The following is a 21,593-nucleotide window of genomic DNA, read 5'->3' on the forward strand; positions in this document are numbered from 1 at the left end:
ATACTTTTCTACTCTCTCTTCTTTGCAAACTTCCCATTCGAGTCACCTCAGTGCCGCAAAGTTTGCCGTTAAGTCGAACATTTCCAAAGCCAGCCTGACTTCTAATAGGATTAAGGAAGTAGTGGCAATTAGGCAGACAGGTATATATATATTTTTTTTCCATTACTGCTGTTAAATGGAGCATGAAGTCAAACCCTAATCTGTTTGCTCATGATATGCACACATCAACGTCCCAAACAAGAAATGCCAGGTCAAACCCAGCTGAGAGCTATACTTCTCATGCTGTAGACCTCCTTTGGTTCACTCTTCATGCAGCTCTCAGTCTTCAGCTCTGCTCTTCCCTCCTTTGTTTGGCTAGGCTGTGTTTGCAGAGAGCTATGGCATGTCTTAACATGCAGCCCTTCCCCTACAGGAATGCAGAGCAAAGGAGAGATGAAGCCAAGGCGAAAGGGTGCATACAGGCAAAGAGAGAAATGTAACAAAGGTGGAAAGGAGAGAATAGGTGCAAAAAAAAAAAATACAAAAAAAAAAAAATAGATATGAGAGCAGTGATAAAAGCACTGGTGCTTAATGTACTGTTTACATGCTTCCAGTGGTCTGTAGGAAGTAGGAGTGAGCTCCTTTTATAGAGAAGTCTCTGTAGGCTGTGTAACAACATCTAGCTCTGTCAAGTTTGAGGCTGCCTACTCTGGCACAGGTTTTGTTTGCAAGTGGACAGACATACACTCTTCACACACTCAGTTCGGCCACACAGGCTCGGTGTTCAATGCAGCGCACAGTCCATTTATTTGCAGTTTTGCAAAAGTAAAAGGTGAATTTTTTTCTAAGATCTGGAGTGATTTTGTTGCCTTTTCTCAGATCAGTTCTTTATTTTTCTTGAAGGAGGAGAGGGTGAAAGCAAATAATTTTAATATTTCTATTTTTCGAGGAGCTGAGGCAGCAGACAGAGCACTCCTGTCTAATGTTGGAGTTTGGTATTGCAGCGCAGGTCGCCGGGTTCAGTGTGCAGAGCGCCTCCTGGCCTTGCTGACCTTTATCCGGGCCTATAGAAAACCCCCAGTCACTAAAGACCTTCAGCCTGCACTGTTTTCACTGGCTAAGACCTTACCTAAACACACTACACACTCCCACAAGCCCAGAACGCAACACGAACAGGTCTTATAGAGCAACTTGGAACTGCTCTGACTTTTTATTCATTCATTTTGGTTTTAACATGGTTGGGCGCCTGACCTGTCAATCATTTTGATCCCAGCTGTGATTGGCTGGAGATGGCTTCTCTGGCAGGACAGGGACTGGGCTGTTGCCAGGCCCCAAGGCGCATCTGCTGCGGTTGTGACTCATCTATTGCTGGCCTGGAATCAGTGTTTTCTTTGTCTCAAAAAGGTGGAATGTCTGTTGACTTTCAGACTCAACCTGTTGAGCCGGCTGTCCATCTCTTAGCAGTGAAGAGACCACACTTTGTCCAAAAAGATCCCTTCTTCTGGATAACTTTACATTTTTATGTCATTATTTTCAATTTCTGTTATCCCTTTCCTGTATGAGTCGATAGTTAAAACCTGCACGTGCTTTTAAAAAATCAATATGACAATGAACTAGACATTGGACGGCGCTCTAACTGCGGCATTATGACGTCAATGCTGCAGTGATTTGAATTTCATAAATTTTTCCTCCGTGCACGGCCTTTGTTTTCCGTGTTGTCTGATGGTCTGATCAGCTATAGTTGTCATGCTTATTGTTGTTCCTTTCCTCATCAGGGTTGACACATTTATCAGTCACATGGCCAGTGATGTCATAACATTTCTATAAACTGCTTTTATTTCTTCTGCCCTCCTCCTTTTCAACAAGCAGCGTGTTTTCTAATGAAATCTTTTTCTTTGCTGTCTATATCACCGGGGTGGCTGGTTCTGATGAGGTTAAAGATACTTAACGCAGCTTCTCGGTGCTGATAAAAGTCAGGTTCAGTCCCTAGTTTTACTGCTGTGTTTGTATGTACAGGACAACTTCGTTTTTTGTTCAAAAGTTCCTTAATTTTCTCCAGAGGTTCTTATGTAATCCTTAGATTTTTTTTTTTTTTTTTTTTAATTATTATTTTAACCCTTAATTGTCCTTCGCCCACAAATAAATGTAATCAGATTAAGACAGATTCAAGTTGTGGCTGCACCACTCGGTCATGACCGGGCACATCTATTTCTATATATCCCTTCCTGTGAAAGGCTCGCTATACGTATCGCGCCAATAATCTGTTCTCTACAGCAACATCTGGTTTGGTGAGATGACTTATCTCATGTCTTGGCTGCACAGTGGAGGGGAAGGCGGCTGTGACGTTAGCGGAGGAGAAAGAGTAAACCTCTGTCAGCCAGACGATGGAATGCGGCCGTTGCTTTCCATCCACGTCAGACGTTGTGTAAGAAGGGCCCAACTTGTGCAGCTTGATGTCATCATCTCGGCCTCCACCTGCTCGCATATCAGGACAAACTCACAGTACAGGTGTGGTCACATGTAGTAGCTGTTTTGGAAAAGAAAAGGCCACTTTAGGCTAAAAGCCACCTGCTCTTTCATTTTCATGCTTGATTCGTTAACGCACTTTTGTCCAGATGAACTCAGCGGTGATTGTAGAGGCCTCAGGACAAGCCCCAGTGATCTTGAATGGATGTCTATTTTCAGTGACCACGCGGATCCAATAGTTTTAAGCGAATTAATGGAAAGTTCCTTGAGCATGGGATTTCCATTACAGCAACATGCTGTTTTTTGGACGTAGCAACTATAACAGCAATATTACACTGTTGTAGATGACAAAACTCTTTTACTCTATGTATGACAGGCTATATATTGATCTCAGGTTGATACTAATTCCAGTATGTTATCAGAATAAAAACATAAAAAATAGTGTTATTAAAGTAAAGTTTCTTCACCTTTTCTACAAATTCCTACTAAACCCTTTTTCACTTAACAAAGTAGAGTTATGAAATATGAAAGCACCAACACTCATGCGAGAACGTTGATAAAATAAATTGTACAGTTTTAAAAATTCAGGGCTGTGGATTCATTTCTTTTGACTCTTCTATATAGCAACCCCACCACAAACCACCCCAACATCTGGTTAGAGGTCCTTGCATCATCTCCCCTGTTCACTCTTTTGCACAGTCACTGATTCAACTGCACACACACACACACACACACACACACTGACAGCATGTTCCTCCTCCCCTCCCTCTCTTTGCACTGTTTTCTGTGTTCTTTATGGGCCTGGTCAGGCAGGCTGATGCTATAATTAGCAACAGAGGAAGAGTCTGTGCCCTGTTCTGGTCTCTCTCCCCCACGGCTTGAGAGAGCCGCTCACTGGGCCTCTGGATCACTGATCTCCACCCACCAAACTCCAGCTCAGTGTTCACCCCCAGTGTAGCACACAGGAAGACATTCAGTCATGCAGGAGTTTGAGGGTTTGGGATTCTTTCAGCTGGTTTCTTTGGATTGCATCGGGGCTTTTAAACATATATAAAAAGTGGCACCTCAGAGGGTCCAACAGGTCCGCAGTAATAATAATAATAATAATAAACTTTATTTGTATAGCACTTTTCTAAACTCAAGTTACAAAGTGCTTCACATAAAATAAGCCTTTAAAACAAAACAACAAGGGAATTCTAACAAGCCATAATACAACAACCAACAACACAATGATCGTATAAAACAACCGTAAAAACAAATTAGAACAGGGTATAAAAGAAATAACAGTTGATCACTAAAATCTGCGAAGGCTCTCAGATAAAAGTATATTTTTGGTTAAGCGTGGTGGACCAATTACAAGAATCTCTGTTTTGTTTGAGTTTAGTTGTACAAAATGTTGTGACATCCAGCTTTTCACGTCATCAAGGCAGTCCTGTAGAGAACTCGGCATGGCAGGATCAGAGGCACTAACGGGCTGTGACTGGGCCTGTTCGTGTGAACACTGTATATTTGAGTGTCATCAGCATAACAGTGGAAGGAAGCCCCGTGTCTGCGTATAGCTTGTCCAAAGAGGAGCATATAAAAGGAAAATAAAATTGGCCCCAAAACGGACCCCTGGGGGAATAAATATTTGAAAGGGGCTAAAGATGACTTAAAATTATTAATTGACACACAGAACCTGTTGGTCAGATATGAGAAGAACCATTTCAGTGCTGTGCCAGATATTCAAACCCAGTTCTTCAGTCTGTCTAAAAGAATACAGTCGTCTGTGTCGAAAGCTGGACTGAGGTCTAAAAGAAGAAGGATTGAGCACATTCCATTGTCTGCTGCAATTAAGACGTCATCAGTGGCCCTAAGGAGGGCAGTTTCGGTGCTGTGGTCTTTTCGGAAGCCAGACTGGAACTTTTGAAATTTTTTATTGTTTTCCACTGCTAAAACCAGAAACTTGGATACATATTTTTCTAAAAAATTTTAGATAAAAGGAAGCTTGGAGATCGGCCTGTAATTCTGTGGGAGATTGGTATCTAGTCGGGTTTTTTTTTTTTTTTTTAATAAGGTTGCACACAAGCAACTTTAAAATAGTCTGGGACACAGCCGGTGGATAGTGAACTGTTAAAAATACAGCCAGCGCCCAATGGAATCAATGACTTCAACTAAATATTTGGTTGGGATTACATCAAGCGGACTGGAAGATGCTGTCATGAGATACTAATTCTAAAAACTCTGGTAGGGAAGTGGGAGGAAATGTACTTATTATTTTGCTGCGTAATAAGTGATTGTCATTAGAGAGTGTGGCAGTAGGGATGACAGTGGCTCTGATTGACTCTACTTTATCAATGAAATAAGATAAAACGGTAAACACCCTCTACTTGCATGTCTGCAGACTCTACACGCACTTTTGCACACACAAATTACACACTTGCATAAATACATAAATACGCAGCCCCGACAATCTCTTTTATCTTCGTCTCACGACTGCTTACCCCCACCCATATACACTGAGCGCACACATCTCCACAGATTCCATAGATTAGTGTGTCTTTTGTGTGCATCCGTGCTGTAGCAGTCTGTTCAGTGCAGCTAACATCTGCAGCACCAACCCTGGCCCCACAAGTTTTGTCTGAGGAGACAGACAGGAAAAACAGACTTGTTGGAGAGAAGGGGGAGACAATGGAGGGGAGAGGCGGTAGAAGCAAAGAGAGGGAGGAGAAATGTGTGAAGAGAGCAGCAGAAGAGAGAATAAGAGGGGATGTCTGTTGAGAGGCAATAATTAGAGGGCAGAATAGTGAGGGAATGATAGGTTGGTAACACTAGTTGTAATCTTCTGGTGTGGAAGGTCTTCCAATGGGCAGCGTTCATTTCCTCTTGTTCATTTTGTACATAAATATTGTTGGCTCAGCTCTGTGTTGACAATTTAATGAGAATTTATATCGCACTCGTGCTTTAAATCATGTCCATAAAATGAAATGTCTCAAGTTGTTGTTCCAAACATTTCCTTCTCAGACAAAGCAAGGAAACCTCCAGATGCCCTCTCAGATCTGGCTCTCGAACAGGCTTTTGTTTGAGTCCCTTGCTGATTCCTCCGCTTTGACTAAGTCGTGTTTGAACACGCCTGACTGCTGCCCGCCTGCACTCCAGGTGAAGTTCACAGTCGGCAGGAGGAACATCGCCCCGAAGTCCCAGTATACCTGGCACTGGTTCCCACACTGAAAGTGGAACGCTGTGACACTAAACACACGTTTACCTGTTAGCTGTTATAATGTAAATGTAGCTTAATAATGTGGTTTATTCATGCTAAAAAAAAATGCATTGTCCACATGCTGCTTTTCAGTTTTTTGTATTCATTTCTCACAATAAGAAAACATACAGAATAACTCATGTTTCATGCTGCCTCTTATTTTGGTAAAAAAACAAAAAACTGTAGGCCCCTTTGATAACTGCCTAAATTACCATATTAAATTCACAAAACAAACCCACATTAAATAAAATACTAGTTAACCAAACTTAAACAAACTCAATTTTATTCTGGCTGCTATTCCCTGTAATGATTTTATATTTGTTGTATTCATAGCCATTTTAACAAGTGGCTAAGGGAATGTTTTGGCAAAAATAATAATTGCCCCTCACTATCCTTTTCAGCCACATCTCCTCATTAGCTGATGAGTTCAGTTTGATAATGTACATGAATGTGACAGGCTTATTTAAAAAAGAAAATCCCCCCCCAAAAAAATGGTGTTCATTTCTAAATGTATTGCTTTTTGCTTATATTAGAATCTGCTTCCTGCAAGAAAGCGATCCACCTGAGCTGCATGGGTGCTTGTTTTTTTTTTTTTTATTTTATTTTTTTTATTTTTTTTTATCATATTTATCATAATTAACGTTACGGTTTTTATTTTGCCGTCATTGAAAAGGTCGAGCTTGTGTAAACCTGTTAAATTACGGCAGGCTCATAAAATGTTGCTATACCTTTTTATTTCATTGTCGTCAACACCAGAGACCACCTGTTGCTACAATGTAACAACACTTCAGGGAAAAGGACGAACCACGTCCGCATGGGCAGACGTTGACGTCACTACAGTCCGCCCACTCAGCCCCTTCCCTGTCCTCTGATTGGCCGATAGCGACGGAGAAGGCGGGGGCTTGCTGTAAAGTCTGCTCACAAAGTTTTTCTTTCTCCTGTACAGTGAGTCACAGTTTCTCATAGCTCAAATCCTCGGGTCTGTCCAGGAGACGCTATACCTGAACAACCAAAGCAGGCAGACGTCCTGACATCCTTTCTTCATGTTTTAAGCTATGGTTGGAGATTATTGCTCCTTTTCTGGAGATAAGACGGACATGCACTCTCAGAGAAACTCCAAAAACGGACTAAGTTGCAAAATGGTGCTTCAGGCAGTCGGAAAAGTACTAAGGTAAAACTTTAAATTTGACAAAAGTGCCGTCGGCACGTATCTTTTGAGTCGAGCCTGTACTTTAAATGTGTTTGTCATCATTTTACGAAGCTGCGACGATGCAAAAAGCAAATAAACGTTTGGCGTTTTAGTATGTTGTATATTTCGTCTTTCGCTGCAAACACCGAAAACATCTTTGACTGTGTTTTAACGGTAATAAAGTTATTGTAATTTAGTAACAGACGTGCAGTGACTTTAACACGGTCCATAAACTGAAACCCGACGTAGCGCTCATGTCCCGTTTTTTTATCTATAAGTACATCGAAAAATCCGAAGCCTGTGTTTTAAAATCTCCGCTTTTATAACTCCACCAGAAAGATAAAGTCTATTTCCTCTTCTCTGCTGTAATTGCACAAGTACCGAGACCCTCTGATTCCGAGGTCACTGCAAATTTCCAGCCGGTGGTGATGTAGCCTGAAAGCCTCATTCCTCTTCCTAAGTGACTCGCAAGACCGAACAAGAGCAAGAGAAATGTGACAGTCTCCTCGTCTAGCCTAATGAATTAGTTACGTGACCTGTAACGGTTTAACATGGACAACCTAAAAGGGAAATTATTTTAAATCACAGAGCAACAATTTAAAAACTTTTTTCTGACAGAGACAGAAAAAAAAAAAAAAGAGCAAATAGTTGTCAAGGTGAAGTGGTCAGCCTTTTCATCCTAATTGAATTTCACAGCATCACGTATACACTGTAAACTACATTTGAAAAACTAAATAGGAGGAAATATTTTTTTTTTAGTTGTTTTGTCTGTAAAAAGTTTTGACATTTTATGCTTATTTTCACCGCCATCTAAAGGTCATAATACGACTGAGCGCACGTTGTACTTCAAGAATTCATGACCCAAATAGAAGGGTTAACTGTGTTTGTGTGTCATACAAAGTGACAAATACCCGCCCCGGTCACGATTAATCCCCGCGGAGAATCGATGCAATTCAAAACAAAATATCCATGCATGTCACAGCGGTTGTGAATAATTTGTGTATTTATTCTGTCTGTGTCATGTTAAGAGGACATGCAGTCGTTATGAATGTGTTCCTCCAGGGGGCTGGCTGTCCTGTTAGTGCAGTGGAGGTTCTTCTTACCCTTCAAGCCTAGGGACAGGTGTGCTTTTTTTTTTTTTTTTTTTTTTTCAAGCAGTAGCCTTATAACCTATTGATGTGGAGAGTGAGTGATAGTTAGTATAATATCCACCATCTTAGGATCTCTTAACAGATTGTAAGCAGGATGTAATGAGCACAGCAGGAATTGTTTTTGTGCAGCGTGTTGTCAGTTGTCTTGTTGCAAGACCTTTGACAGGTAGAGACAAGTTTTGCTGCTCCTTTTTTTTTTTTATTGGGAACTCAACCTCTGCGATGAAGAAATCAGGTGGTCACCAAGGAAATACATCAACAATGTGTTTGCCTTGGAGACAGAAGGGGGGTTTTCACAAATTTGCCGTCTTGGGGAAAAACTGAGCAAGAAACACTTCATCAAAGTTAACAAGGATGCATAGTTTGGGGTTTTACGGGGAGCTTGGGTGGGTGGGGAGGGGGGGGAGCAGTAGACCTGTTTATAGCTCCACTTCGAACCTGCTTCCTCCTCCAGTGAATGGCTGAATGCCCTTGGCTTGGAAGCAGGTATGAATACTAGAATGGCAAAGACAGCTGAGATAACTTTTAGCAGTCTCTTCGCCTGAAAGTGAACATGTGGCCTCATAAAATTGGCTGCACTTTCAGAATAAGCTGCTTGAATAGTATGGTAAAAAAAAAAAAAATATATATATATATATATATATATTTACTCCCCCCCCCCCCCACATATACGCCCGCCAACCGTCTTTATTTTACCATTTGATTCGTTCAGATGGACTGATTGGATCGATCAGAGTGTCGCGAAATCTCATTCTGCCTTTCACTCGTGTCATCTGTGGCAGTCGCCTCCTACCACGCCAAATCAATGTTGGCGCTAACCTTCCTCCAGCAAGGTTAGATTGGCCAAGTGCTTAACCAGCAGCTTGGTCTTATCTTGTCCCAAATCCCCTTCCTGTCTCATGTTTGTTGTGATGTTGATGAGGCTCCATCATAGTGCCGGCAGGGGGTCCTTGTGTCCTCTGCAGGCCTGAGAGCCACTGAATGGGATGACAAGGGGAAGAGGAGGGATCCAGAGCTGTCCTGGGTAGGGTTAGTAGTTGAATAACCTACTGTGTGTGTGTGTGTGTGTGTGTGTGTGTGTGTGTGTGTGTGCGTGTGTGTGTGTGTGTGTGCGCGCACATGTTTAGGCCCACACCCTGGTTACAACTCTCATTCACTCATTTAGTGCTGTTTTCACCCCTGGTGATGCCACTGATTACGTGGTAGCAGCTGCGCTTTTTTTTTTTTTTTAGTTTTTTGCTTTCTTATCTCCTCTCTCCAGAAGTATTTGTGTGTACGTTTCTTTTAAAACTACACGGAAACTTCAAGGAGAACTCTGACAGAGCAGTTACCCCGTCGACTTGAGCAATATGAGGCTGAACCTCAGGTTTAGTCCGTCCTTAACTCCGTCTCTTTTTAGCCCTGTAATGGCTGCTGTGGTTTAGCTGTGGTGCGCTCAGACTGCCTGCTTTTCCTCTGTTCGTGGTTTTTCGGGGAAAAGAGCCATCGAGTCCATTCAATTTGATTCCTGAAATAGATCAGCGGGCTTAGAGAAAACTGATCCTCCCGAAGCTGCTCTTCTTTACAAAATGGCAGAGTTAATTCACTCACTTCTAGTCTATATTCAATAATATCCTGTTGCTGTTGATGTTTTATTGCAGTTGTTGTTAACCCCGACTTCCGTCAACCCAACAATCAGTTGGCAAAGGAATTGGCGACCTCCTGACATCCAATTGATTCTGTCTTTGAACTACTGTTTCTTTGAAGGTCAGGTCAGTTCGCACCGTTTGATTCCTCCTGGGAAGTAGACCTCTGATTGTTGTGTGTGGAGCTTCTTATCTCTCATACGCATATCACAGACCCGAAAAGTGTTTTCCAATTAAACAGTACTTTATTAGGGGTGACAAGAGAAGCATATCTTTGCATCTTGGGAGTGTGTTTACTTATTCCAGAGAGATAACTGAAACGTCCTGTGAAATCTTATTCTGTTCTTCTCTCAACATGAAGTTATTTCTGCCTCTGGTTTTATTGTGCTTTCCTTGTAGTGCCAGTGCATTTAATTGCAGATGAGGAATCACTTTGCCCACCATAAACCATTCACTTTATACAGTTACAGTGCTCAAAGTATATCACTCCGGTCACTGCAAGAAGCAGCTGTCTGAGATAAGATGGTAGACGTCTTTGTTGTGTTACTGGTGCTGCTCGCTCTAGCAGATTGCATTAACTGCATCCATATGTCAATAGTTAGATTCCCCTGCGATCCAGGAGGCCAATTCAAGCAACAGTTGTGCAATATCTGGCTTGGCAGGAGCCACGGGCTTCAGGGGAAAGTCATTACATGGGTTTTGTTTAACGGGTTTCAGAGTTTAGTTGTGTTCTTATCACAGAAAAAAAAAAACAGCATGAACACAGAATCCAGGACCTCATTTGTTTTAATGCATTAATGTCAGCATGAACTAACTAAAAATATTGCTGATAATATTGGAAAGAAATAGTTATTTAGTAGCAAATTGTGGTATTTTAGAGAAAGCACTTAAGGTAATTGTCCAACATAGCTGTGTAATGTGGCCCCATGTGATTCCAGGATTAATTGGAACCAGGTTCTGGTAATGAGACAGGCTTGTGATGTACCTGCCAGAGGGCTGCTCCTCTTTATAAAAAGATTATTTTAGAGCCAAGTGTCTTCAGTGTTCATTCGGCACGCAGACAGCTAACATACAGAAGCTAATATTTGCACCAGTTGGAAACTGAAGACAGTGTATGTTTGACTGAACCGTCATGCTGGACGCACACGTGCTTCCACAAACACCGTCCCTCAGACCAGACAGAACTCGCTTCTTCTAGATTTTCTCTGGTGGGATCAGGCTCCTGACGCAGCTGTTGTGACCAGCTGGGTCGGCCGTGAACAGGGGAAAGGGGGCTACAGACAGAGTGGAGTGTGTGTCTGTGTGTGCATGAAGGCACAGGTGTGTATGTGTGTGTGTGTGTGTGTGTGTGTGTGTGTGTGGGGCACAGTGTGTTTGCTGAGTGCTCGTGGTGGTGTACAAGGGGAAAGGTAGTGAGTGAAGACGGCTGGATTGGCGGGGGAGGTGCTGTTGTTGGGAAAAGTGAAAGGGTAAGAGTGGCTGACAGAACAGCTGTTTGGTCAGTCGCTCCACAGTTCTGCAGCACTGACCTCTCTGTCACCCGACAATGTCCTTAATGTTTTTAGATAAGCACCAGCAGATCTGTCGTCCTCATTCTTGCCTCTCACCTCCACTCAAAATACCCAAAAGACATTAGTTTTGCACGCTTGAATTTCTAATGGCCGAGCAGATTTTCTTGGTGGTGAGCCTCTATTACAGACCTGTTCCTGTTGGTGCCAGGCAGGCTGCGGCTCTCCCCCTCGGCCCAGAGACATGTTACTGGCTGTGGCCTCAGTTCCCCTCCACTCCTGCCTTCTGGCCTACCCTGATCTGGTGTGGAGAAAGAGGCATCTGCTGCCTTTTATGGCAAAGACTTGCCTTGGAGAACTTTACCAAGAACAGACAGAGCTGTGTGTGTGTGTGTGTGTGTGTGTGTGTGTGTGTGTGCGTGTGTGTGTGTGTGTGTGTGTGTGCGTGTGTGTGTGTGTGTGTGTGTGTGTGTGTGTGTGTGTGTCTATGTACGTATGAGGGGAGGAGTGCTGGCATAGAGGAAGTTTTCTTTATCCTAAAATAAACTAATGGCTCCAGAATTTCACCTCCCCTCACCACACAAATGTTCACAAGAAGTGGGGGGGGGAGTCATTTGTACGGAAAATGATGAAATTACAGAGGGCCAGAGGCAGGAAATGGCTCAGTGAAACAGAATGTTTTCAGACGGATCCTTTCACTGGAGCCCACTAGTTTTTCTGAGAGGCTTAGCAAAGCCTTTGAAACGTCGTGAGAGCTGACGGTATCTGGAGAAGAAGCTCTTTCCTCGGGTAAAGCTCTTTCACATGATGGAACATGTAGCTCACAGTGCAAAACCACACGGACCACATGCATCTGTCTCAGCCCTCGTGAGCAGGAAGACGGGTTTTTTTTAATTGTTTTTAGGAGAGAGAGGAAGCAGACAGAGATAAGAAGAAATGAAAGGCATCATTATAGAACAATTACTGGAAGGAACTTTCGATATAAAAAAAAAGGAACAGTAATTAAAATATGAGTCAGAGGACAGGTTGTGGAGTGGCGTAAATGTGAAGCTGGTGGGGCAGGTTAATAGTTAAGGACAGAAAGATCAAGGGAAAGGTCAGAAAGAGATGAAAAGAGAGACGGGACATCGAGGCCTGAGGCTTTCGACCCTGAACAACAAGGGGATGTTTGAACGGGTGAGGCCGCAGCCACGGAGAGGAAATGGCAGAAAAAAATGTCTACAACCCTAAAGACGGACAAGATATTGTAAACAAAAACCAAAGAGGATGAGCAGAGCAACAGGAGGAAAGAGGTGAAACGGAGAGTGGCCCGTCATTAATAATTAGCCAGCAGTGTAATCTGCAGTGTCGCTTGGTTTTTAAATGAGGCCAAAACAAGCTCCGGTGCTGCCCGATAGGAAGAACAGAGTATCTTGATGAATCATTTCCCAGTAAATGAGAAAGTTGTTAGTGAACGTGGTTGTGCATGTGTGAGTCCTTTAGCCCTCAACGTTCTCACAAGAACCCCAAAGGCAGTTTGCAGCTAAGCATTTCTCCTGACAGATAAATTAGACAACTGAGCATGTAAAACAGAGGAGGGGGTGGAGGGGGGGGGGGGGGGATCTCAAACATTTACACAGTAAAAGGCTCCATGCTCTCTATGCATCCACATGCTCACATGCCTTCTTCCCTTGTTTGCTGAGGTGGAAAGCAGGGCGACGCTTCCTGGAGAAGGGAATTAAACTGCACAGGGCTTTTGAACGCTGTGCTCCGGCCAAGAGGCCTCGTGCCTCACAGCCCTGTCATGTTTTGAAAGTGTTTATTAGTTCCCATGGATATCAGCTGGACTTGTGTCGATCCACCTCCTCCCTCCATTCCTGTGTCGATCCACCTCCTCCCTCCATTCCTTTCTGCCCCTCTGCTCTCACCCCCCCCCCCTTTTTTTTTTCTTTTCTCTTGTAATATCTCTGGCTATATGTGCACTATGAATACGATAGCTTTTGTTCCTGCAGAAAACCAACAAGTCATTGCCACTCTCCTGTAAACTCTGGTGTTAGTCGCTGCGGAGCCTCGGTGAGAGTGAGAAGGGATTTGACTGCTGCCGGGAGGTAGCGTTTATGACCCCTCGCCGTTCGTGCTGTTAGGGCAGATCTCCTCAGTCCAGGAGGAGCAGCCGTCTCTCGTCTGGGTATCTGGGGGTGGGAAGAGGAAGGAAACGGGGAGAAAGCGAGAACACATGGCTGGATCGTGGTGTTTATACAGAGGGTGTGAAGAGAAGAGGATGAGAACGGGAAATAGACTTGGTGACTGCAAGAAGGCCGGAAATGAGGGTCAACAAAAGCCCAAATACATTCAGGGAGGCAAATTGAAACATTGTCCTTAAGTAAACCCAAACAACAGTAGCAGAGCCAAGTCGGAGCGAAATAAAGGGAAAAACTGGTAACAGAGCCGTGGCAGGGTGAGGAAATGCTGGAACAGAATACCAATCAAGCTGGCGAGTCCCAGGCTGAACTTTCAAAGTCATGAAGGAAGTAAATTAAGGACCGGTTGATTATATTAGTCTGTAGTTTGTATCAAGCTTTTCGATCTTTGACCCCGGGCTCGCTATGCCTCTACTGATACAGACAGAGCGCAGGAGCTGGGGGAGGAGGTTACAGCCCTGGAAGTGCAGAGTGTGATATGACATCCCCGTGCTAAAACTGGCGGTGGAAGTACAAAGCGCTGGGGACGTCTGTCTGTGTGGAAGTTATCGACCTAATATTAGGTCAGAGGTCAGAGGTTAGAGGTCAGGTGCAGGCACAGATAGCCCTTTGTTTAGTCTGTTCAAGGTAGTTAGTGTTTTGTAACTCTGATTATTGTAAACTTTCAAGTTTAGAGATTTAGTCCCCTGTGTTTTATAGATGTGTAGATCTGAGCTCGGACTTCTGTTTTATACATCCTTCTGTCTGCAAGTGGCATCTTCCACGAACAATGCATTTAATAGAAACCTTTGCTGACATCACTATTCTGCAGGGGGATTTTCTTGCAAAGCTAACTTGTACTGATTTGTCCTTCGTATTCAGTGTTGCTATGTTTTCACAGCAGCATGATGTAGCTCTGCTCGTTACATTCCTGAGTCCAGCCACAACTTGCAGTCGCCTCTCATTCTTTACTAGGTCCAATTGCAGTTGTTTTGCCATTTGCACCTTTCTTAGGCACTTTAAAATCTTGTTTTATCACTTTCCTGATCTTGTATTTCTCTTATTAAATCCTGTGCAGCTCTTTAAGCTGTCCTCTTTTCTTCTGTGTTGCAGGAAGTCAAAGACGAAGCCAAATGGGAAGAAGCCTCCGGCAGAAGAGAAGAAGCAGTACCTGGAGACGGAGTTCACGAAAATCCGGGTGGTGGACTTTGACCTCAAGGAACTGGTGGTGCTGCCCAGAGAGATAGACCTCAATGAATGGCTCGCTAGCAACAGTGAGTGACTGGGGTGGTGATGGAGACATATAACTGAGGGTGATGGGCTGTACAGCCATCAGGAACCTCTACTGTAGTTATTAAGCCTGTAAAAACAATTCAGCGTGGTCATTAGAATAAGAAGGGGAAGAGGGGGGGGGGCGATTATCTTGTTTGAGACGTAACCATTTCTTTATTAATCTCAACATTTGCTCCAACATTTTAGCTCCAATGTAAAATCTTCCTCAGGAACTTGGAATTCATTTTCCAAAGTCTTGATGCACTTGTCCTCTGGAGATAACACGATGTTCCAGTAGTGCAAGAGAGCCAAGCCCTGAACACGAACCAGGCCTGGCATAGCGTCAACACTGTTCCTAATAACGCCACACACACTGCGTGCCGTGTTTTAACTTTTACTTGAAATTTATAGTCGTGGTTAAGCGAATCATATCTGGAGTTCAGTAAACTCACTGCGGCCTGGCAGCTTGATCGATCTCATGAGGCTCTTTATTATTTTGTGTCTCCTTGACTTTGCTTTAGTTACGTATCCAAACCAGCCAGGTGCTCGCAGGGGAAAAAGAAGAAAAACATTTTTTCTTACCTTTTTATTTTAGGGTGATAAAAAAAAAAAAAAAAAGTTATATAAAAACAGGTGTGGCAGGATTCCACATGCTTCCCGCTTGACAGTAAAAGTTGTATAAGATGACTTGTATCAACTTGTATCCACCACTAATTGGGTTATTTTTTTGCCTGAAGGAAAGTAATATGGCGTGACGGAGTGATGTTTTGATTTTTGTTTTTTAGCCATATCAATTATGATTGGGGTTATTTAATTCTGCTGAAATATATAAATCAGCAGAACTTTCACAGAAAGAATTCCAATTTGGTCGCGACTTTATTAAACAGGAAACATGGGATGGGTTAGATTGGCATTGGGTTCGCTGTGGGAAAAAGAAGTGGAAATTGGTATGAATCAAAATGAAAATCATTTTATTTGCCACAGCTTTGACCAACTTACTATAACAATTGAAAATACCAGATATTTTGCCATCACCTTATTTAAGCTTTGTTAGCTACAGGTTAAATAAAACATTTTATATGATTGTAATATTTAATGTCAAATAACTCTTCAAACTGTTGGGTGTTTTATGAAATGACCTTTTCATTCATTCATTTATTTATAAACTAATTAGAGATATTGTGCGATGCTTTTTGTGTGAGAAATAAAATCATCACCACTGAATACATTTTTTTGAAGTCCTCCAAAATGACCAAGAATATTCTTTGGGTCGTTTCCCTTGTACTTACAAGTCTGTCAAAGAGAAGACACGCCATTTAAGGAATCTCACCCAACCAGAAACAACACACAAAACAAATATTTTTGACTGAGATACGTTTCTTCACTTGAGTCGACCCCAGGTTTGCTTTGTTTTGCAGCGTGACGGGCTGTAAAGTACTTTTCCTTCTAGCAGAAATACCTGTTTCACTGACAACAACTTGAACTCCTGCCAAAGCTGCAGCCGCCTCCCGTGACTCTTTAAGTAGTTTTCTTAGACACACACTGTCAAAGGATGAGGTGACTTGATGGGTTAGTGTGCGCATGTGACTGTGACTGTCCACTGATGACAGTATAGGTGTGTCCTCGTCCGTCTACTCTGATTTCCTGGCACTCATTCGCATCGTTAGCTACATGAACACTGGTAATTCAGATTGAAGATTTGTGGTCAACTGTTTATATGGGATGTGGTCTAATACAGTCTGGTGTTTACATGCGCTGACACATGTAATCCGAGCAGCTGTGTGGCATATGCTGAAGTAATAAATACATCATGTGTTCGATTTCCTTCCGATTCTGTGAAGACCCGTCCCTACTCTGCCTATGGTGGGCTCTGATCCTGATATTAACCCCTAACTCTTAACAATGAAGGCAATGAGTACGAGCCAATCAGAGCCAGAGTAGGGCGGGTCTTTGCAGAAGATAAATGGAAAACAAGATGGACATCTTTTGTCTGTTCAGGGCAGAATTTTCCAATTTTTGTGTTGCTCTTAATCAAGCAACTGCTTAATAGCGACGCATACTAGACGCCCATTAATATTCAGTTCTTTGAGAGCTTGTACTCGGCCATGATCCAGTTCAGCTTTGAAGCTGACTTTCTTTGGGAGTGGAGGGAGAAACATACATCCGTTAATAATCGGCTTATGAAAAGGTTATAACTACCCCTGTGCTTGAAATTTGAATTGGTTTGGGCCTGTTTATTCTGATTGAAGTGTTTATATGAAGCATTTTTATTCAGTTTGAGCTTTTAAATAGCTTTTAATCAGAATATAAGGTTGTAGGTAAACATGGCATACAAATATTGAAATTTTGCCCTATGTTTTATTCCTGTGTAGCGGATGACATGCACTTGATAACATGTCGATGTCTTTTTCCACAGCGACAACGTTCTTCAATCTTATCAACCTGCAGTACAGCACCATCTCAGAGTTCTGCACTGGGGACACCTGTCAAGCCATGACGGCCTGCAACACGTAAGTTATCTCCCACGCTATTGGTTTATTCATCGCTCACCTGCCGAGGCCATTTGGTTTATTCATCTGAAATCTAGTGTCCCATTGGCTAATTCATTAAGGGACGCTTCCCGGGTCAGTGAGGGCCGAGTCACTACCCGGAGGATGCGCTCGGGTTAACTTTGGTCTTTTAGCTACCCACGCAGCCCATCTTGAAATGAGCGGTATGCAGCTTTAATGTACTGTAGAGAACCGTACACTGATCTAAGAACGTCAGTACTCTGAGAAGGGAACACTTGCGTCTCCGATCTAGTTGTGTCTGTCCTGCAGCCCGGCATTTTTAAAGGATAGATTCATAGAGTTTTTCATTAAACAATCACTATATGGTCATAAATTGATCTGTTTTTAGTGGAAGTGATAGGGATCAGCGTTTCACGTAAAAATTCAAACATCACAGCCCATCCCTCGTAAGTGTCTGTTGTCATTGTCAGTAAAAATGCAGCAGACCAGCTGCGGCAGTCGTGGCCTTCTCGGCACCAAATTCCCTCTTTTTCTTACTATCAATGGTTTGCACTCATAGTTGAGAGCCTGATGAAATCAAGACAAGAATAGTAACACTTTGTTTTTATTATCTGTTGCATTTTGAAGCTCAACCGAGCCATGGTATGAATATCAGTCTGGCAAGAGTAGAGTGCACATGCTAATAACTGTAATCTGGGCCGACTGAATATCTTTGCTGCCATCTGAAATCGGCAAATACCATCGTACTCGCATCACACGCGCTTCACTGATGCTTTGATCAAACTGCTGCCAAGGAGTCCGTCTCTAAACTTCGGCCATTCGTTCCAGTGATCAAGGCCAAAACTGAATCCCTCTGAAATCACACGAAAGATTCTTTAAAAAAAATAAATAAATAAAAACTCGCATCACGTTTTTAGAAGTACGTTGTAGCGGCAGCCATTCCTCTGCAGTAGTTTGTTTAAGATGATCAAAACATGGATTGGTATTCATGCCATGTTAACAGAGGGGAGGTGACTAACTATTTAGTAATAAAAGTATTTATTTAACTGGTTTTCTCTGTCAGGGTGGGGTGCTGTCTCTGTATGAGACCACCTTCATTCCCCCTGTGAATACTGAAGGCTGGAAAAAACAGATTACCCACACTCAATTTAGCAGGGCTTCACACTTCACCCTCGGTCTGCAAGTGCACCGGCTCAGCCACCCACTCACTCCGGACAAAAATGATGACGCTGACATTAATGACAAACAACACAGCCCTTTTGATAAATGACAATAAAATGACATATTTGCTGTGAAAAGGGAACTCGTCACGATCCGATTTTATTTTATTTTTATTCTATTTTATTGTATATACTGTGCATTTTTATATTTAATATCTATCTATCTATCTATCTATCTATCTATCTATCTATCTATCTATCTATCTATCTATCTATCTATCTATCTATCTATCTATCTATCTATCTATCTATCTATCTATCTAACTAACTAACTAACTAACTAACCTCTCAGTCAACAGTGGACTTTTCCACTGCTGTCACCTTAATCTACTGCTATTAACCCACACCCTGAGAAATGGGAGAAACAAACGTGCGTCTGTGAACAGATGAGGCAGCAGAGCAGATTAACATGTTTGTGTTTGCACTGTCTATTGAGCTGGAGAAAACAGGGCTGCTGTCTTAAAGGTCCCATTTTTTAAATTTTTTTATCCTTTTCTGTTTTTTTATTTGAAGTCTTGATATCCATAAGAAGATAATTGTAGTGGTTTTAACCCTCCCTGAAGCTTCTCTGGAGCGCTACCAAGAACAGGCTGTTTTTTAAGAGTCTTTTAAGATATTGGTATCAATGACCCTCTCTTCTGATTGGCTGACTCTTTCTGCACGCTAAGGCCAAACACAGGTTTTCTTCGGTCCGGTAGCTCGTTAGCTCCGAGACAGAATGGCCACTCTATGTTTTCTTCTGCACTTAAAGGTTGCACAGTCCGAATGGCGGACTCGCTGAATATGGACGGTGTGCATTTCTTCGTGGATTGAGCCTTTTGACATTTTTATAGTATTTATATGACACCTAGACCTGTTTTATAATCAAAAGAGAAATGGATATCTGACTTTATAAATTATGGAACCTTTAGTCAAAAGTAAAAGTACAGAGTTGAACTCATATTGAGTATAATTCGTCTCCCACCTCACTTCTGGAGATTACTGCCACACCTGGCCCACCATTTATGACTGTACCGTCCCTTTTTGAATGCCTGCTGCCCAGCACCCCGCCCTTTCCTGCCCGTGCAGGACCTGCCCCACTCCCACCCCCTCTCTGTGGTGAAAAACTGACTGAGCCACAGTCACAGCAGCGTCAGTGCCCCTGCCCAAGGGCAGAACTCAGCACTATTTTTGGAAGGAAATGTTTCCATGAGCTACGAGGGAACGGAACCATTTGGTAGCTATTTAGACCCGTTTCGTACGGGTGGGTGGATAGACGTGCGTTCTGTGGTCATTAGCGTCGGTTTCTTAGAGCTGGTTCCATTTTGAGTTTGGCTGATAAAAGACAAAGATTCATTAAACGCCGTTACGGATTTTCCCCTCAAATATTTAATGTAATGTTTGCAAAGAGCGCAAAACGTTGTGTAGTTTTAGCTCAATAATTTAATCTCTCAAAAACTCAATTTTAGTCCTTGGAGCATCCGATTTTATTTATTTTTTTTTATTTATTTTGAACAGGTTCCAAACTGTAAATATATAGCTATAACACACAAACCGAGGCATAGAAAACGTCTAAAAACCCCACCTCAAACCAGACAAATGTTGCAAATATTATAAAAAATACACAAGATCTGTACAGGAATAAATTCGAAAAAAAAAATGAATAAGAAATACAGATGAAGCAATCGGCTATTGGCTTTCAGTGATCAATATATTAAAGTCAGAGTAGAAAATAATGCGGAGGTTTCCAAAGTCTCCATAATGTATTGGATTTATGATTTAGATCATGGGTCAGTGGCCGTGAGAGTAGAGCTGGTATGAACTGATATGGTTGCTTAGTGATTCCATTTGTATTACTTTAATTATGTCTTTTAAACATGCACACTAAGCAGATGCAAACGTGTTTTATAGAACATGCCATAATAAAACCAACAAAGGAACTAAAAAGATGGACCAAGTTACAGTTGTTAAATTCTATTGAGGTCCTGTTTGTAAACAGCGAGTAAACTCCCCAGAGTAGTGGTATTTTATACTATATATGGCCATAGCTGGATCACGTCTGCATGTCTGCGGGGGTGTGCAACAGTGACGGCATGTTTGTAGTTTTGTCAATAGCTCTCCCACACAAACAAACGCACACTGTCTACTGCTGTGTGAGTAAGAGCATTGGAAGAGTCGGGCCGTGGTGCCGTGGTCAGTAGGTCTCCTCCTGCGGGGTCAGTTATGTGGACTCTTTACATTCCTCAGGATTTGTAATGTCTGCCCGTCGCCTCCCAGACCCCGCATTTTTTTTTTTTTATTTTTTTTTTTCCACCATTTCATCTGGTTACTACCTCACTGAGATCACCTTTTTGTCTCCGCGGTTACTTTCCTGTTTCACCATCTCGCCCTTCCTGAGTTCTCTAACGGTCGCCCGTTGCTCGTTCATCTATCTCTGAGGCGTCTGCTGACCTGCCAGCGTGATTCGCTCTGTGCTGCCGACCTCCCGTCTGACCCGTTGTTAACTATGTTTGCAAGCCGTCCACTTAGACTTCAGCTATCTGGGTCAGCCCGTGCAGAAATGTTTGACCAGCAGCGGGACCGGCCCGGCAACTGGAGGGCGGATCGGTGTCCCGTCAACAGCGAGGAATTTGGCCCGATCAGGAAATTAAAGCTTGGGGGCACTGCAGCGAAAAAAAAAAAAAAAATACAAACATGATACCTATTAATACATATTAAGATTAATTAAAACTTGTGTAATCACATCCGGTTCTTCAAAAATCGGTCTTAAATGTTAGGAAACACAAACGTGACAGCGGGTATTGACACGCTGTCTTTTGTCTCTTCTCTTTTCAGAATATACTACTGGTATGACGAGAGGGGGAAGAAGACGAAATGCACTGCTCCACAATATGTCGACTTTGTAATGAGTCTTTGTCAGAAACTGGTCACAGATGAGGAAATCTTTCCCACAAAATACGGTGAGTGTCCCTGTTTGCAGGCCTGTGGGGCCTCTGAAGTGTTCCAGCCTGTCAGAGGTAACTGATGCAGTGCTGCCCCCTGCTGCTGCTGCTGCTGCTGGAGAAATGGAGCGATAAAGTGAAGAGTAAAACGTTGAGAAAATTTGAGATTTAATAGAAAATTTGTATGCTGTTTTGAATTTGAGTTTCAAGTTGTTAAACAAAGTTAGAGCTTTTTCTGAAAGTCAAACTAAACATTTGTGACTAGTTTTTTTTATTTTTTTTTTAATGTATTTCTCCCACAGTAGTAATCACTCGTTTTGGGCCGAGACGCAGGGACGTTTTGTTTTTGGGTCTT

The 21,593-nt window shown here is 42.6% G+C and overlaps 1 protein-coding gene across 4 annotated transcripts in view; it reads left to right on the forward strand.

Moving 5' to 3' along the window:
• mob2a (MOB kinase activator 2a) overlaps positions 1 to 21,593 on the forward strand; it is a 63,505-nt gene that overhangs the window by 39,880 nt on the left and 2,032 nt on the right. For 3 of the 4 annotated variants that reach the window (XM_069162941.1, XM_069162937.1, XM_069162940.1), the window contains exons 2-4: positions 14,429 to 14,589; positions 17,004 to 17,097; positions 21,132 to 21,256. In XM_069162941.1, coding sequence (XP_069019042.1) covers positions 14,429 to 14,589; positions 17,004 to 17,097; positions 21,132 to 21,256 — 380 coding nt within the window. Of the gene's footprint in view, positions 1 to 6,646; positions 6,855 to 14,428; positions 14,590 to 17,003; positions 17,098 to 21,131; positions 21,257 to 21,593 lie in introns of those variants that run through there. The other variant, XM_069162936.1, reaches the window with a different exon arrangement.

The sequence above is a fragment of the Embiotoca jacksoni genome, unplaced genomic scaffold (assembly GCF_022577435.1).
Source record: "Embiotoca jacksoni isolate LCO1_2020_lvr unplaced genomic scaffold, fEmbJac1.0.p SCAF_3, whole genome shotgun sequence".
In the NCBI taxonomy this organism is placed as follows: domain Eukaryota; kingdom Metazoa; phylum Chordata; class Actinopteri; family Embiotocidae; genus Embiotoca; species Embiotoca jacksoni.